The following is an 18,475-nucleotide window of genomic DNA, read 5'->3' as shown; positions in this document are numbered from 1 at the left end:
CGATAACGATATATATCACGATATACCACCTGACCTGTGGTCATCTGGAAAGTACGCAGTCTGTAAACAGCGAGCGCAGAGGTCTTTGTTAATGACATGGATGGTTACGCTCATGTAGGGCTGCGTATCTCTGCTCATCCATATGTCAGTCGTCAAGGCATAATGCACGACACTGCAAACATCCTTCTCTACTTTGGCCCGGCATGCGTCATATAAGCGAGGCAACTCGACTTTACTGAAGTGCTTACGACTGGGCATAACATACCTCGGATCAAGGACTTTGACGAGGTCACGAAAGCTGTCCTTCTCAGCTACATAAACAGGGGCCACGCCTTTATAAATGTAACGCGAGACGGCTCCTGTGATTTGTTTATGGCGCTGGGACGTTTTCTCATACGGCGTGCCTTGTGCGAAAGACTGCTGTAACTTCAGCTGGTATAGTTTTTCTTTTCCCAACTTGCTCCCGTCGTTCCACAACTTGGTTTAGCTCGGATTTTCTGGATTCTTAAGTATTCTTTTTCGTGGACCTTCTGTAGGTGATAGAAGAGATTTGTTGTGTTGCCATTGAGTGCAGGAATAATTTTATAGCATAGCTTGCAAATGGGCGTCTTCTGCTCTGTGTTGGTGCTGTTGAACTCAAAATGTAACCAAATCACAGACGTACCCCCTCTTTTCGGTAAAAGTGCTTCTTCTTGGGCTGCTTGTGTAGCTGTGTCTGCCTGTTGCATGTCCGGGCATGAAACTGCAACCTGTCGCTCGTCCATCGTTTTGAGTTACTGTAAAGTATGTCGCAAATCCGGGTGCACGTAAAGCAGCACCATGTCGCAAAACCACAAGACGGAGTTTCTTTGTGAAAAATATAATTTTTTATACTTTATTTTCTCTTGCATAAAGTTAAGAGTATGTATAGTGAGAAGACAACACTAATATATTTGCCACAGGCTATTTAACCCTTTAAGACCTACCATAGAACCAAGTCTGCCAGAACTTATCTTTATATTTTTACATGCTGTAGTGCCATTTGTGGGAGCATTTCAAGTTGCTATACATCAATACAACCATTATAGCCCAAATTTTAATAATACGTATGCATTAAGTCCATAGTAACTACATAAATTGCAAAAAAGTGCAAAAAAAAATTGAAAATTGTTTTTGGGGTTTTCTTTACATATATTTCTAGTTAGAGAAATTTAAGAGGTTTATCCCTCAAAACTGCAAATACAAAAAAGTTGCACAAAATAGTTTCCAACCACAGGAAATTTATTTTGAGTGTCTTATTTTATTTTTGAGATACACTAATTTTTATATACTGCAGGAAAAATGAAAATAAATATTATAATGCAAATTTGCAAAAAAAACAGCATGTGCATCAAAATAAACTATTTCCAACAGCGTAATTTGAGTTATAAGCGATACAGAAAAGCATAAAGTCAAACATGACTTTAAAAAAAACTCCAGCATAGGCTTATAAGGCCCTAAAGGTAAATAAAATACATTTTCTGTGAAAATGACGTCACTTCCGGTTCTGGCCAGTTAATGGCGGACATGTGATAGTTCGCGCTGACGTCTATTCCAACGTAGGAAGTGTTATGAACAACTGATCGGATCGGCAAAGCGTGTTTCTGGAATATTATGTTTTTGTTGCTGCAAGTGCTTTTTATGCAATTTTTGCAAAGCCATATGTGGAAGGAAACCGTGACCGAGGACAAGCTGATGGCTTAAGATGTAAGTACAACTCCTCCGGTTTCATATGCAAAAAAAATTATTGCGCTAGCTTACGCGGTTCCGGTTTTACAGGGATTTATGCAAAACGCAGCGTGCTGCTCCGACCGGCTTTAAAGGGTTAATGATATATTTTATGTAATAATTTATAAAAATTAGGTTAGAAACGATAGAAAGGCACAATAGACACTTTTCTATTGTCCACACAATATATATCGTCATATCGCCCAGCACTACATCGTACACACGGACAAACAGAAAGACGCAGACGATACAGTCACACTAATGCTCTTTTTACTCGTTTGCTCTTTGCAGCAGAAGCAACAAGTCATGAGTGTGGATGAGTGTGGGCATCCAGAAGCACGAGCACTTCATGCAAAGGAGGAGAGGAGATGAGGGAGGAAAAGCGTTTTTCTTCTATTTTCTTCTTTAAGGCAAACTAAAGTGACCAGATGATGGAAACGCATATTGCATTAGTCTGAACGAAAGCCTCAATCAGCCACTGTGAGCAAATGAATATGCAGTTGGGCAAAATGGATGGCAGAAGGTTATACAGCATTATCTGCTTACCTTTATCCACTATTGAGAGATTAACCAACCATGAGAAAGAGGTACAAAAAAGATCTTCTGTGAGACACTTGCTCCCATTTGCCATTGTGAGTTACCAAAGTCAAAACTGCAGCTCTTACCGAGTTCCTCGAGTTCAGACGTCATCGACTTTGAGCGCATTGACAGGGCTGTGGTGGGGGCTCTCTTTGGAGGTGGAGGAGCTGAGCAGAGAGAAACAGACATGTGACCAAAAGCAGGCAGGTCATCTGCAGTGATCTGGAGGCGTCACACCTTTTCAGGAAAATCTTTAATCGATCAGTCGAGTGATGGGGAAAAAAAATTTCACTGAGGGAAAAGGATCAAATTAGAAATATTTTCTGATGATAGGAAAATATAATAGAGTATCAGAACAACACAGAGACAAAAGCAATATTCTGATCAGAGATTTTTGACAAACATTTAAAGGTTTGCTTATTTCCATGTGTAGATTTTGTCTAGTTTGTATTAAAACCACCTGGTCTGACCTCTCGTGTTTGCTGTTTGTATCCTAAGCACAGAGTTGGTCCGGTTTCTCATGGTCTTTGAGGGGTATTATTACACAGTCCTTCTTTCCCCCCCAACCAGTTTCAGTAGATGACCTCCCTGATAATGGCTTTGTTGGAGGTCTCTTCCTGTTGACCTCTAGCTGACCTCTGTTGGTCTCTAGCACTGTGACCTCACATCAAGGAGATCCTGCTTGGAGTTTTCATGTTTTCACCATGTCTCTCCAGCTTCCTCTCACAGTCCAAACACATTAGTTAACTGGTGATTATAAATTTATTGTAGGTATGAATCTGAGCGTGACCGGTCTGTCTCTATATGTGTGCACCCTGCCTCATGCCCTGTGACAGCTGGGATAGGCTCCAGCTCCTCCCGGGACCCTGAATTGGAAAAGTGGGAGCAAATGGATGGATGTTTGGATATTAAAGAGGATTTGCTTTACAACACATAGTGCGCTGAGATTTCTTCTAGCTATACAGATAATAGTGAACTAAATCATCAGTCAGTGTGTCACTTTAATATTTTAATACAGGAGGTACATCTGTGATCAGGTTCACACAGCACTGTACTACAGCAGGCTGTATGCTACAGCTGTGCTCTGCTGCTCCTCAGCTGAAGCACCTCATGACGATTATATTCTCGAATCCATGTCTAAACACGACTGGCAGCCATTTTCAGTCTCTGTACCTTTTTTGCGTGCTGTGTCCTCGGGGTCCAGATTCCGGCTCACTGTCACCACCTTAATCAGGAGCCGGTTGCCTCCCTGGCGGATCATGTTGACCACCTGTCGATGGCCCACCTTCACCACATTGTCCTGGTTCACCTGCCACAAACAAACCAAAAGTTTTCTTATCCTGCATCTTTGCTCATGTTATTAACTGCGTATTTATGAACAGCACAAACATGTAAACACTGGACCGACACCTCAGCTTTGTGTGGGAGAAAACTGCTGCTCATTTAAATCTGAAGATGCAAAATTCAATACAAAAGAAACTGTGAAAAGTGCAAGTATGGCTTCACAGTGCAAACCATCATTTTCTACTGGAAACCAACCAGACTGGTAAACTGTCTCTCCAGCCACCACATCCACTAGTTTGATTTAAAACGTTACTAAAATGTATTTTTATTGAACACACTGTGTAGACATATTTCAGGCAGTTAAAGCGAGTGAGTCTCTGTGCTAACAACTGTGCCATGAGCTAGTTTGAGTCAGATGTTCTGTCTAAGGACATAAATGAAGATGTACAAAGTTCAGTGACTGACCAGCACTGATCTTCTCTACAGCTGTGGCCAAAACTAATTTATTTATTTGCCATTAAAAGATTTTGAAACATATTAAATCCTTGTAATTCTTCTTCACAATATCATAGAAACGTGTATATAATGTTCTAAATTAAAACCTGCAAAGTGCATGAAAAACAAACTTGTGCCGTTGTCAAAACCTCTGGCCATGACTGTTGAAAGACCGGCTGGTGTGAACCATTCCTCGATCACAAAAACTTTCATAGAATTATAAAAGCAGCTTTGAGACGCATGGAGCAGAAAAATATTGTGTTAGTCTGCAAACCGAGAAGCTGTCTAAATGAAGGAAATTTAGGACTGTTGCTACGTTGCTTTAGGATTTGGAATCTGCAAAGATCACATAATTACAAAAACCACTCAAACACCTTTGGAACAAAATTCTGTTGAAAGCAAAATATTGAGCTTTGTGGATAAACGCTTGTCATGAGAAAACAAGATACAAATCCTGGTAATTACCCAGGGTTCACCTACGGGTTGCATACAATTCTGTTTACACTTAGCCTTAATCAAAGTGTCTTGATGCATGCTCAATCATCCAGGTAAGTAAATCCCAAAAGGTTGATTCTGTTCATCTGGATGTAGCTCGTCCAAAACCTCCAAAAAGTTTACATTTTGTCTCGGTGACTTTTGTCACAGATAATTTCCCCAAAAGTCTCGGTGATGATCAAGATGTTTTTGACATCTTGCCAATTTTTGCCAAAATCTCTTTCTTATTGCTGAATCATGAAAACTGACCTTAATGAATTAAATAATCATTCTGTATTCACAGGGGTTATTTTTAATGTATATTAAAGCTAGTTGGATGATCTGAAACATTCAGGAAAGGACAAATACTTTATTTCACAGCAACGTACAGGCCAGAGTTGTACAATCTCCTTCTACATAACAGTGACAGACAAGAGAACAGACTTCTTACACCTCTGTACGTCCAAATAAAAGACAATGAAACCAGGAAATTGATTAACAATTTTCAAAATAAGCAGCTGAAGGAATCAACAAAATCTTCATAGCTGCAATATTCATAAAGGAGCCTGGCTGCTGCCCTCTATGTTTCTCCATGTATACGTCATAAACATCAGCTCATATAACAATGGCACAAGGACACGGTGAGAAATCTGAAGCTTCAATTAAAAACAAAGAAACAATTTGGACTTTTTGTTCTTGGAGGAAAGCTGTGATGTCTGTGACACAGCTGTGATGGTGGCTGTACAAAAAAGTTGGACTTTTAAAGTGGATTGTATTATTATACCAAAACCGCTAACTCCATCAGGGCAAGAGTACTGAATCACAGTTTGTTGCAATTTGTTATCGAGCACTTTAAGTCGGTATCAGTGCTGGATTTTCATTCTTCTGTTAAAGAGGAGAACGTTCCATACATCAAGAGAGATGCCCAGAAGATGGCTAGCTTTATATGTTAGTAAACATTCCCAGTGATGGATTTTGACCTTTATATTTCCACCTAAGACACCGAGCCATGGGGCAGCATGGCGGTGGGGTTGTTATCTGTTTCTCTGTGTTAGCACTGTGCCAGGGTGTTCCCCAGCTCTTGCCCTATGGTAGCTGGAGTAGGTGATCCTGATAAGGTTAAGTGGAAGAGAATAATTGGATAGTGAACCTGACTTTTATGCACTTGTTCAAGCACAAAACCGACTAGATTTCTCTCACTGAACATTAAACTATAAGCAAAAGCAGCAATAGTAACTCTACTATGTTAAAAGTGTTCAAAACTTTGTAAAATATGTAAAATATGCAAATATATCTTGTCTGATTTTGAAATGTTGATTAAATAGTGATAAGTTATGTTAGGATTTTTACACTACCTATTTCACTGTATCTGTAAAATCACACTGATGATACTTTGATGTATACCTAACAACTAAACACAATCATATCACAAACACCCCAAGATGTCAACTGAGCCTCCAAACTCCTCAGATCATCACATCTACATCTGTTCTTCTGTGGATGGACTCCAACTCCACTGCCTTGAATTGTAGGTGCTAGAAGACAGCTGTGGCCAGCCCAAATGACTACAGGCCTGTTGCACTTACGCCTGTAGTGATGAAGTGCTTTGAGAGACTGGTCTGTCAGCACATCAGGGCTGGTCTGCCTCCCACTCTGGACCCCCACCAATTTGCCTACAGGACAAATCGATCCACTGAGGACGCCATCACCATAGCGCTCCACACTGCGCTGAGTCACCTGGAGCACCGAGGAAGCTATGTGAGAATGCTCTTTCTGGACTTCAGCTCAGCATTCAATCATATCATCCCGGAGATCCTGGTCCAGAAACTGTCTCACCTGGGACTCTCCACCCCATCTGCCTCTGGATCAAGGACTTCCTGACAAATAGACCACAGTCTGTCAGACTCGGCCCCCACCTGTCCAGCACCATCACACTCAGCACCGGGTCTCCACAAGGATGTGTTTTGAGTCCCCTCCTGTTTACGCTCTACACATCCGACTGCTCCCCTACCCATCTCTCAAACACCATCATAAAGTTTGCGGATGACACCACAGTGGTTGGACTCATCTCAAGGGGGGATGAGTCGGACTACAGAGATGAGGTCAACAGACTGACTGAGTGGTGTTCAGTTAACAACCTCCAAATGAACACCACGAAAACTAAAGAACTTATCTTGGACTTCAGGAAGGGCAGAGCAGACCCGGCCCCACTTTACATTCACGGGAACTGTGTGGAGAGGGTACGCTCCATGAGGTTTCTGGGCGTGCAGATCTCTGATGACCTCTCCTGGACTGCAAATACTACAGCGGTGGTTAAAAAGGCCCAGCAGCGTCTCCACTTTCTGAGAGTGCTCAGGAGGAACAACCTGGAGGAGAGGCTGCTGGTGACATTTTACAGAGCCACCATAGAGAGCATCCTAACGTACGGCATAACAACATGGTATGCAGGGTGCTCAGCTGCAGACAGGAAAGTACTGCAGAGGGTCATCAACACAGCCCAGAAGATCACTGGCTGCTCTCTGCCCAGCCTGGAGGTCACTGCAAACTCTCGGTACCTCAGCAGAGCTGGCAATATCATCAAGGACCACTCTCACCCCAGCAACCAACTGTTTGAACTATTACCGTCAGGCCGACGGTACAGGTCACATAAAACCAGGACAAACAGATTCAGGGATAGCTTCTTTCCCAGAGCTATCACCGTAGTAAATAAGCACAAAAACAATTGAACCTATTCCATACCGTCGCTGTCATTATATTATGCTGCTATTCATACTGTCATTATATTAATGCTGCTATCCTGTATATATTGTACATACTATTGTTTGAGTACTTACGATTGTTTTTGTTTTTTGGGGGGGTTTTTTGTACTTTTTATATTTTACATTTATATTTATTATTGAATCTTGCACCAAGGGAGTGGCACTCCAATTTCGTTGTACTCTGTACAATGACAATAAAGGCTATTCTATTCTATTCTATTCTATTCTAACGGGGCCCTGTTCTGCTCCGTGACTTCTTTGAGCTCAGCATAGCTGCAGCAGGTCTTCACCTGGTCACCCTCCAGCTGGCTCTGGAGCACCAGAGAAGAACAAGGATTGTGTCGAGTGACTCATTTGCCTCATGTTTGTACAAAATTAAACACTATATCATAGCAAGCAAGCAAGCTAAGGTTAGCCAGCTAATTGCTATGTTGGCATCAAGCAATTTGTCTCTGTTAGCAGGTAAGCTAATAAGAAAGTCAGTTTTATTTAACTGGTCAAACTGGAATCCAGCTCTAGGTCAAAAACCCAACCAGAATTAGCAGTCATGAAAGCATTTGGTTTTCTAGATAAAATCTAAAGTCTTTGCTCTAGCTATGGGAGCTGTCTTCTTCTTCCATCTTCTTTTCCTAATTCTCCTCCACAAGTGTGCTTTTCCACCACAGCTCCACCTCGCTTTGCACTTCTACTATGGCAGCTACTTCCCCTCTTACACCTGTGCCTCCTCCTTTATCTGCACAGTGAGAGGGATGAGACTGCAGCTAGGAAGGCTATGCTCTGGGAAGGCTGATGGCCCAGATGGTGTGTCTGCAAGGCTGCTTAAAGACGGTGCTACCCAACTGTGTCAACCTCTAAGTCTATCAGAATCAGAATCAGAACACTTTATTAATCCAGAAGGAAATTATAGATTACAGCAGGCAGCACGCTACCTTCTGACCAAACTTTACACAAACATCACATTGGGAAGACATGTCAGCGAGGTAGGCTGGTAGGAAAAACAACGAAAATACACAACATGAGGTGAGAGGAGGAGAAAAAAAACTCCACTCAGACTGAGCTCCTAATGGGAGAACAGTTTGAGAACAGAAAAAACACCTGGGCACAAAAAGCACATGACTGTCAATACACTACAGAAACACAAGACAAGCAACAGGGGCGGGTAAGGGTAAGAGAGAGCCGGTGTAGACAGCGCATCCGGTCCTGCAGCATGTCTGTGTTGGTCCAGTCGACCCGCCATCTGTCCCGGGAGGGAACAAGCATCGAAGGCGTTTGAAAAGGGAGGGGGATGAGTGTGTATCAGTGTATGTGTGTGTGTATGTGTATGCGTATGCGTGTGTGTGTCCTGAGTTAGCTGATAGTGTCCTTCGCCCTGCCAGGCTAAGTAAACAGTCTTCCAGCCGACCCAGGTGGCCTTGCATGGAATGGGGGGAACAGTCTAAACACAGTCGGTTATCAGGGTGAGAATTTGTTATGTTCAGCTCCAGCCTTGAGACCACAGCTGGCGCCAAAATGGTAGCCGCATGAAATGATGGTGGTTTTTACTTTAGTGCGAACAACTCATGTAAATTTCAAAGCTGTTCTAGCAGTCCGACACTGGTCTCTCAATCTCCCGTTGGACAGCCGTGAGCTTCTCCAAGATGTTATCCATCTTACACTCCATGATGTTATCATTCTTGCGCTCAAAGAGCAAATTCTGAGAACTCACGACCGCTGTGAGTTTCTCCAAGATGTTATCCAATTTTCGCTCAGAAGTCTTAGTCTGAGTGTTCACGGCAGCCGTAAGCTTCTCCAAGATCTTATCCGTGCTGCGCTCAATGAGCCCATTTTGAGAACTCACGACTCGTCCCATCGTTTCAATCCCAACGGGCAGCCTTGTGGGGTTTTGAACAGCCGATTCCGCTTTCTTTAATCTTCGATTAGCCAGGGCCAAGCCAGCTCCGATCAGCAAGAACCCTGTTATCATGGTTCCGAAAAGGTAGATATCTTCAACGTCCTCGATCGACAGTCCCGCCAGGCACACGACCCTCCAGTTATGCCACCCATCCATCGTCTATCCAGCAGGGAACGTCCCTCCAGGACACTCAGGCTCACCCGAGCCCAGGCTTCTCATTGAGAAGAGGGTGTCAATTGCATTCAGGGACCAGTTGATCAAATTCATAGTTCCTCTTTTAGGTTTTAGAGAACAGACTGTGAGAGAGTGTACCAGGGCAAGAGTAGAAAATAGATGAAACTAGACAAAGACACAGAAGCTAAGCAGGGAAGATAAGGGAAAGAGAGAGGAGAAAAGTGCGACGGCCTTCGTCGAGAGCCAAAGCGACGAAAGCCCTACAACTGGGGCAGGTGCCGACATTGTGGAAAACATCCCGTACTGTGCCGGTACCAAAAATAAAGCGTCCACCCGAACTGAACGACTATAGACCCGTGGCCTTCACATCGCATATCATGAAAAACTTGGCTGATTCTTCACCGACTGAGACTTGAGATCAAAGACAAACTTCCTCTGCAGTTTGCATGCAAACAGAGCCCTAGCTCATCTGGAGTAATCTGGCGCTCATGCGAGAGTTATGTTCTTTGATTTTTCAAGTCCTTTCAATACCATCCAACCGAAAAGACAAGCTCACAGAGATGCGAGTAGATTCCTTCTCTGTTTTCTGCATTACAGACTACCTAAGAGAAAGGCCACAGTTTGTCAGTTTGGGTAACTGTGTCTCTGGGACATGAATGAGCAGCATGGGGGCTTGACGAGGGACTGTCCTGGGTGTTCCTTTTCACATTGTTTACAGCAGACTTCAAATACAACTCAAATACAAATACAAGTCCTGCCAAATCCAGAAATACTTGGCTGACCCTGCCATTGTGGCGTGCATCAGAAATGGACAGGAATCTGAATATAGGGATCTTGTAAAAGCCTTCAGCGACTGGAGTCACAAAACCAACCTCATAGTGAACACCTCTAAGACAAAGGAAATTATATTTGATGATCGTTGCCTCCTTTTGTTAAGGAAACAAAGATCTCTTGACATCTGGAGTAACTTGCTGCAGATGTTCTATCAGTCTATGGTGACAAATGTGCTGTTGTATGCTGGGGTCTGCTGTTTATGCAGCAACAGAAGTAAGACTACAAGAGGACTGGACAAACTAGTGAGGAAGGCTGGCTCTGTAATTGGAGCCAGGCTGGGCATGCTGGGGTAGGTGGTGGAAAGATGCATCCTAAAGACATTAGAAGCCATCCTGAATAAGTCTGATCACCCGCTTTACAACATCTTTATGGAACAGAAAACATCAGTACTGCAAAACTCCTCTCCTACTGTTGTTAAACACAGAGATACAGAAAATCATTTGCACCCACAGCCATCAGGCTTTTTAATACCCATACAAATAGCAGGTGAGCTATGACAGACACATGAATTTCCCTCTTGGATCAATTAAGTTATTCTTATACTTAAGGACATTACAAACTAAACACAGTGCATAAAAACAGCACAAAATTCTGAATTTTACGGATCCAAATCTACACACACTGTTGCGGTTTTGCAGAGAATTCGTCCTCAGAAAAAAGAACAAAAATTAGGTTGACATGAAGTGATGATGTGCTGGTCCTAAAGTTCCTCAAAAAACATTTAGAGAAAAGGAAGAAACAGAGATTGTGGTTCACCCAGTTCACAGGAAGAATTGCATGGTTTGATCCAGCAGTTGAAGCTGTATTACGATTGCTTTCATACATATATCAGGATGTCAGTGGGGCAGTTGAGCTCTCGTTGGCAGAACTGGGAACACATCTGAGGAGGCAGAAGAATCAGTTCAGTGAGCCAGAACTGGGTCCTAAACTCCGTCACTTCAGGTCTCAAAGTCAAACGAACACTGCAGCATCACTGAGAGTTAAGAACTGTCTAAATTCTTTCATCTTTAATAAAATGATCAGCGTTGCTGCTTTACCAGGTGTAACAATTAAGTTTAACATCCAGGCATCCATGAAAACAGAATTTACTAAATGTAACAGAGTTAGCAGGAAGTTAGCTCACTAGTTTCCACCTAAACATGATATAGCATGTTCTGACTGATTCCTGAAAGAATTCAAACGTACAGCTCTGCTATCACTTCCAACATAAATGAAGACAGAAAACTAAACAGCAGTGACGTTTGTAGGGTTACTGAAGTTGGGCTACCTGGTATATATAGTGATGTGCTACGTACAGGAGAACAACTGAGATAGTCCATCCACAATACGAGGTTAGTCATTAATATACTGCAACAACATGGGAATAGAGCAGCTGCAGAGAATTCAACATTAATGAATCAATGGTACGGAAGTGGAGGAAGCAAGAAGAATGAGTTGAATAAAGTTTGACTTATCTGACTGTTTGGTTTTGCTTAATGCGCCTTATGGTCCAAAAAATACAGTATATTTGGTACCAGTGTGCGATTTGAGCTATGAGTGCACTTGTTGCTAAATGCAGTCTTCCGATTGGTCAGATCTGTTTATTTGGACCAGAAAAATCAGACAAATTGAGCTTGGTTTAAAAAAACCTGTATAATCACATATATTATCTTAAAAAAAAGATAATATATATAAAAATATTATAGAATTAAAATAAAAAAAGAAGGAGTAGGTCATTAATTTCCCCTACTGAAGCTCTACTGTAATAGCTTTACTTACATATAAGTATTCTGAATGTACGTCTCTGAGGCTGTTTTTACACCTGAGCTCTTTAGTCAGAATAAAGTGAACTTGTTTTCTACCTTGATCTGTTTCATTTGGGCAGACGTAAACATGCTAATCACACTCGAGCTGACCCAACCACCAGGTGTATGCTGCAAGTTTGAGCTAAACACCTTCCCATGGCCAGGTATCCACTGCATACTGGAATCCAGCAGTGCAAGATGAATGTGCGCAGTATGGTTTTGGTTTTGGTGCACCAGCTGGGTGTAACTAATTATCCTCTCCTCAGCAGTGAGCTCAGCAATCAGCAGTGAGTGGCAGCCAGGAACAAAGAGTACAAGAGTGTGGATAAAGAAGTGTGAAAAACAAAAGTGTGTGTGAAACTCTGCATTTTCACATGTCCTTACTGGGGACGACTCATGGGGGTTCGGGCAACTGCTACAATACAACACAGCAGCTTTTTTACTGTGTCTCGGGCTAAATAAGATAGTAACACTACTATCTTATGCTTAATGGACATTGCACAAGAGAGGCAAAGACGATAGTGAGGGATGCTTTGTGACACAAACGCAGCAGCAAGAGTGAAAGGGAAGGTTTAGTTGGTAGTGAGACGCACTCTGATGTTTGGTTTGGAGACGGTGGCATTAACAAAAAGACAGCAGGCTGTGCTGGAGGTGGCACAGTTCAAGATTTTTATTCGGAGTGACCAGAGAGGCGAGGCTGAGATGGTATAGTCATGTACAGAAGAGGAATAGTGAATATATTGGTCAAAAGCTTCCAGTCAGGAGAAAAACACCATAGACAGGATGAATGGATGTAGTGAAGGAGGATGTGCAGAGGGTGAGAGGGAGGCAGATGATCCCCTGTGGCAACCCCGAAAGGGCACAGGTGAGAGAGAAAGAAGAAGAAGAGTGAATAGTGTTCTTTCTGGTCCTCTTACATGGAAAAAGACACAAAAGAGATTTGAAATCGGAAGACCATAAACTGGCAAAACACTCCAGGAAAACAGCAACGAAGCAGCAGCTTTATGGCTGTAAAATTAGCAGTTTAATCATTGGTACACAAACACACACAAGCAGCCAAACACATCACATATGGATGCAAAACACTCAGGGAAATCAGAGCCTCCATATAATACGCATGTAAAAGGCAGCAGATCAAGCAGAAGGGCCTATTTAGAAGTCATTATCATTATCATAACCATTAGGCATCATCCAGACCATTTAGCTGTACACGGGCTGCCCCGAGCTCTGATCGCCCAATCCAATCTCTTCTAATGTAAGTATTGCTGCCTCACTTACTGACAGCCACAAATCTGATTAACCAATTATAATCTGACCTGTGCAGACCGTGATATGATGTCACCCGACTAATCCAGATGCCGGAGTAGGCAGGGATTAACAGGCCCTCACTGAGGTCACCTGACTTGTCTTCACTGTATATACAGTAGTGTGCAAAAGCTTCGTGTTTATAATTTTATACATGCAGTAAGGGAGGTGGTTGATGGAACTAAATTAAAAATAAAAACTACTTGCGGACCATTTTTCTTGTAGCATCAAAAACCTCTGAGCAGTTGTGTGTAAACAGAGACAAATCAGCAGCAGACATGAAAGGACATGACATGCTGATGGACCTGGACATAACATTGTCCCTTCTAAAAAGCTCAGGGCCATCGCAGTCCAGCGGCAGCAGCTTTATGTCCTTGACTGAACCAAAAAGAGGAAGTTAAGGTTGAATGCAAGCTAGGATCAAATGACTAGCAACAGTGAAGAAGCGGGGATCATGACAAGTAGCTAACTATGAAATACTGTACTTTCCTTTTTCAATATCTCACTTTAATTCACCAAATCTCTGACTGTCAGTCTGCAAACGCGCCCTACACAACCTGGAGTCGAACAACCAAACTTGGCACACACGTACACATACTGCAGTCAGTCCTCATTTCTTTATGTCTTGCTTCCAAGGAACTAGACTTTCTTCAATGTTTTTAAATTGTTCTTGAACAATATTCAAAGTGCTACACTGTAACACTTTGTTACTACAGCCCTGCTGCAAAAAGAAACATTTTGTTCCCATTTCTTTAGTTGAATCTATGAAAAATGCCAAAGATAACACAGTGTAGACATTTTAAATAAAACGGACCTTGTTAGGTGATTCTCAAAGAACTATTAGCTAAAAACTTAAATCTTGGCATGGTGTGCAGCGTGTCCTTAAAAGATCCCAAGAAGCTGGACCAGTAGAGGACAAAAGAAGAAGCAGCCCTCCAGCTGATGAACAGTATCTGACAACAACAACTGGAAAACATCCATGATCAAGCCTATGGGTCAGCCAGCAGCAGTAGCACTAACATCATTGTACTTGTACTACATATTAGAGTCCGACCAACACAGGATTTTAAAACTGATAACACTATTAATGTTTGGTGATTTAATATCTCCATTTTATTAAATAATATTTCATCAAAATATTTATATGTGAAACAGCATATTAATATATTTATATATTACTATATGATTTCATATTTATTATAATATATTATATATTTCATTATATACTTTTTTTCAGAAACACAAAATATAAACAGACGATTTGTTCTGACTGTTGGTTTATATATTAAGCTCAGATTCTTTTATTCCCTAAACATCCGTGTAAGCACTCTCCCCATCAGGCCAGTGTCGGCCAGGCTCTGGTTCAAAATAGGTTCAATTCTGCGGAAAAGTTGAATCTCAGCAATGTTTCAATAACTGTGATTGAAAGACCTGACATGTGACAGGTTTCAGTGTCACTGTTTCAGTCCAAAAACTGCTTCTTTTTGCTGTAAAGGTAGGCCATGTTAGTATTAGTTACAGTGTGAATGTTATTGGAGGTGATTTTTATAGAGAAAACAAAAGGAGACCAGTGACGGCAGTACTTCTGAAAATGATTAATTGTAAGTGTGCAAATAAATCTTGCAGTATTTGGCAAGCAAACCAGTACACCCATACTGGTATGGTGGCCAGTAAGGGTATACTGGCCATAATAGTAGAAGCTATTCATGCATACTTAATTCTATACACCTAAAGCACTTTATCTACCTTACATCCTTGGCTAATTTAGTATCAACATTTAAGATGACATCCTGCAACAGGATCAGGCAGCACAGTGGTTAACACCTTTGCCTCACAGCAAGGAGGTCCTGAGACCCTCTTTGTGGAGTTAGCTTGGGTTCTCTCTGGGTACTCCAGCTTCCTCCACAGTCCACAGACATGCAGTCAGTGGGTATAGGCTAACTAGAAACTTTAAATTGCCCATAGTGCAAATGCGCTTTTCTACTCTGAGCACTCAAAGCGCTTTATACAACTAATTCATTCACCCAATCATACCAGCACTTTTTGTAAGTGCCTATCTAACATTCACACACATTCACACTCCGATGGGTGCATCGGAGAGCAACATGGGGTTAGTATCTGCCCAAGGTTATTTGGCATGCAGACTGGAGCAGACTGAGATCAAACCACCAACCTTCGGGTTAGTAGCTGACCTGCTCTACCACCTGAGCTACAGCCACCCCAAATGGTTGCAACAGACTGGCGACCTGTCCAGGGTGTACCCTGCCTCTCGCCCTAAGACAGCTGGGGTAGGCTCTGAAAAAGGATAAGCAGAAGTGAATGGATGGTTTTCTTTGGAATGTAGAAGGGAGCCAGAGCGTCCAGAGAAAACCCAAGCACAGGTGGAAAAGCTAATCAGCTGCACCTTGTTGCTATGGAAGGGAAACTGTGCAGATAGACTAAAACTGGTTTTGAGAACCCGGACATGAAAATGCTTTTTATTGCTGTGAGGAAATTAGTTTTTTTAACTAGTCTCAAGTGGACATTAGAGGAGCTGCAGTTTGTGGCCTTATTTTTGGTAGTCACACACAGTGGCATGTACGTGCACTTGCCTTCATATCTTCATATCATGTTAAAAGCAGCAGCGTTCACAGAAACTTGGACCCTGATCTGCCTCTGCGTCTTTACCTCCCAGCACTCACGTAAGACTGAGGGCTGGGTGAGAGCTCTCTGAATTCTGTGTGTTTTCCCCCCTTGTAGGAAGCTGTTGTCTGTATATCAAAGCAGACTCATTAAACACAGAAATATACAGGCAGAAAGTGTGTGTGTGTGTGTGTGTGTGCGCACGTGTACGAGAGATGCAGGACAACATCATGAAGCAAATGAAGGTTTGAAAGAAGATGAGACGAGTTTTACTCTGATGACTCAGAGTCCTAGTTAAAAGAGTCTCGACTCTGAATCATGAAGCTGAATATCAAACTGACGATGAGAGCGCATATACGTGTGTGCACACACATGCTACACGCACCTCGGTGTGTTCAGCAATGCCCTGCTGCCTTCAACCTAGCACATCAGCTCGACGCTGACTGTATTTTTCCTGGAAACACCCACACAAGGTCAGGCTCACTCCAGTCCCCCTGAAATCCACTCTGACTGCAGGTACACTGACACTCACTCCAGTCACTGCAGTTCAACATTTACGTCCCGAGGATGAAAGACAAACTGTTGCTGAGCTGTTTTGCAGCGGAGAGGACACTAATTGATAGTGTACGGTGTTAGCTACCACCCTGCCCAGGTGGTGGAGAGCCAAGCAGTCAAACAAAGCTTGCATCACACCCTGAGCTCACACCCGCTTAGCCTGACCCAGAGCATGATGCTAGCACCATGACAGCTGGTGCAGTGTTCTTAGGACTGAAAGCTGCTCCAGACAAAGCTCCTGTCACTGTGGCCAGATAACTCATTTCCTCTAGAAGGCATTTGTTTGTCCACAGCAATGTAAACCGTGGACAGTGACAGTTCAGATAACACTGAACTGAAACAACGTTATTATTGGGCAGCTTTATCTACAGTAACAAAGCATCATACGGATCATATGCTAGTAGATTCATAACTTAAAATCTGCAGAAATAAATGAAAGTAGAGAGCGTGGTGGACACTCTAAGCCCTTCTAGACACGCCCCTGGCACTGCGTAACAAGCCATCTGGCATGCCAGGGTAGTTAAAGCTGGGATCTTTGTGACTTCTAACACTTTAAAAAAATGGATTGCGGTGGCCTAATTCTTCCTACGTGTGCGACTCTAATCAGACATTTGTAGAGATTTGTAAATGCGAATAGGAGGAAGATGTAATCTTCTAGTAAGCATGAAAAACAACTGGACACAAAAACTGTGATACGCCTAGACGAAGATGGAGCTGCACAAGATATTTTCATTGATTGCTGCAAACAAAATCTATGTAGACTGAAAATCCAATCAGTGGATCCTCTTTAGCCGGAAACATTGTTCGCTGCTAGAGCAGGGCGATATGACCAAAAATATTTATCACGATATACATTTGAAAATTTGCAATAACGATATAACTGACGATATAATTGACACTAGACAAAATACTTTACAACTCCTCAACTTTATTAGTGCAAAAAACACAAACAAACATCAGTGTATTTTCACTTAAACAAGCAGCTGTTTTTTATGTGCATTAAAGTTATATAAAAAATTAACAGTGCAAATTCCTCGCTGACAGTTTAACCAAAAGGCATTTCCAGTGGAAACTGGCCAACATATCCTCAGCATAACCATGTATAATATCCACAAAACTTAAAAAGAGGTTATACACACACAATAGGGTAATATCATGTTGAGGTGCAGTACGTATCACTCTGCGAGGCTCCTGCCTACGATAGCCGTAATGCTCCAACAATCCATCAAGCGGTGCGGCTTCGTAGCTCAGCAAAGTCGTACTAAAACATTTGACAGATTTTCGAGCGCCGTGTACATAAAATCGTTTCGAGGTCAGTAAACACAACCAGAGTTCATACATAAGGCACACGGGATTATAAGAGGCTCTGTCGAGTTTCAGAAAAATCAAAGGATTGATTTTAACCCTAGAAAACCAATGGGGTCGGCTCTGACCCCATGGGTTCTCCAGGGTTAAGTGTGCCGTATTTTCCAAAACACACAGTAATAACGACGGCCCGCTAGCATGCGCTACCAAAAATAGTGCTTTGTTGTGTATCTCACGGACAAAAGCTAAACCAGTTCCACACCACTGAAGTTGCAGCATTTTTACAAACCAGTTCTGGTTCAAACGATCCGCTTTCGCTCTCCTCATTCTCTGTCGCCGCCATGCTTTTTCTGCCATGTGCGTATGAAAACAAAGGCACTGCGCACGCGCGTTTTACCCATATTCTATCACGATATTTCATTTTCTTATCGTTGCCCAACATTATACCGGTATTACCGTGAACGGTATGATATGGCCCAGCCCTATTCGCTGCCAGTGTTTTTGGGTGTTAAATCCCAAAAAGGATTTTCCGACTGCATTACAACTGTTTGAAGATGTCACGCTGAACCAGGATTTCAGACTGAGATCGCTCTGTGCACGGTCCTGACCAGGAGACCCAGAGCTGGCGCCGTCACCGGTCCAGTCCACCGCTACAAAGCCCCAACCGC

At 42.5% G+C, this 18,475-nt stretch overlaps 1 protein-coding gene across 6 annotated transcripts in view; it reads right to left on the bottom strand.

Moving 5' to 3' along the window:
- The window catches only part of shank2b (SH3 and multiple ankyrin repeat domains 2b), a 305,670-nt gene that overhangs the window by 26,986 nt on the left and 260,209 nt on the right, over positions 1–18,475 (bottom strand). For 5 of the 6 annotated variants that reach the window (XM_040016691.1, XM_040016692.1, XM_040016693.1 and 2 more), the window contains 3 exons: positions 3,499–3,634; positions 2,412–2,492; positions 2,293–2,301 (listed from right to left, as the gene is read on the bottom strand). In XM_040016691.1, the coding sequence (XP_039872625.1) occupies positions 2,293–2,301; positions 2,412–2,492; positions 3,499–3,634 (226 nt within the window). The remainder of the gene's footprint in view (positions 1–2,292; positions 2,302–2,411; positions 2,493–3,498; positions 3,635–18,475) is intronic. The other variant, XM_040016694.1, reaches the window with a different exon arrangement.

The sequence above is a fragment of the Simochromis diagramma genome, unplaced genomic scaffold (genome assembly GCF_900408965.1).
Source record: "Simochromis diagramma unplaced genomic scaffold, fSimDia1.1 OVJJ01000692.1, whole genome shotgun sequence".
NCBI classification, from domain to species: Eukaryota; Metazoa; Chordata; class Actinopteri; order Cichliformes; family Cichlidae; genus Simochromis; species Simochromis diagramma.
Note: the sequence above shows the minus strand (reverse complement) of the source record. Positions and strands in the feature narration are given on the sequence as shown.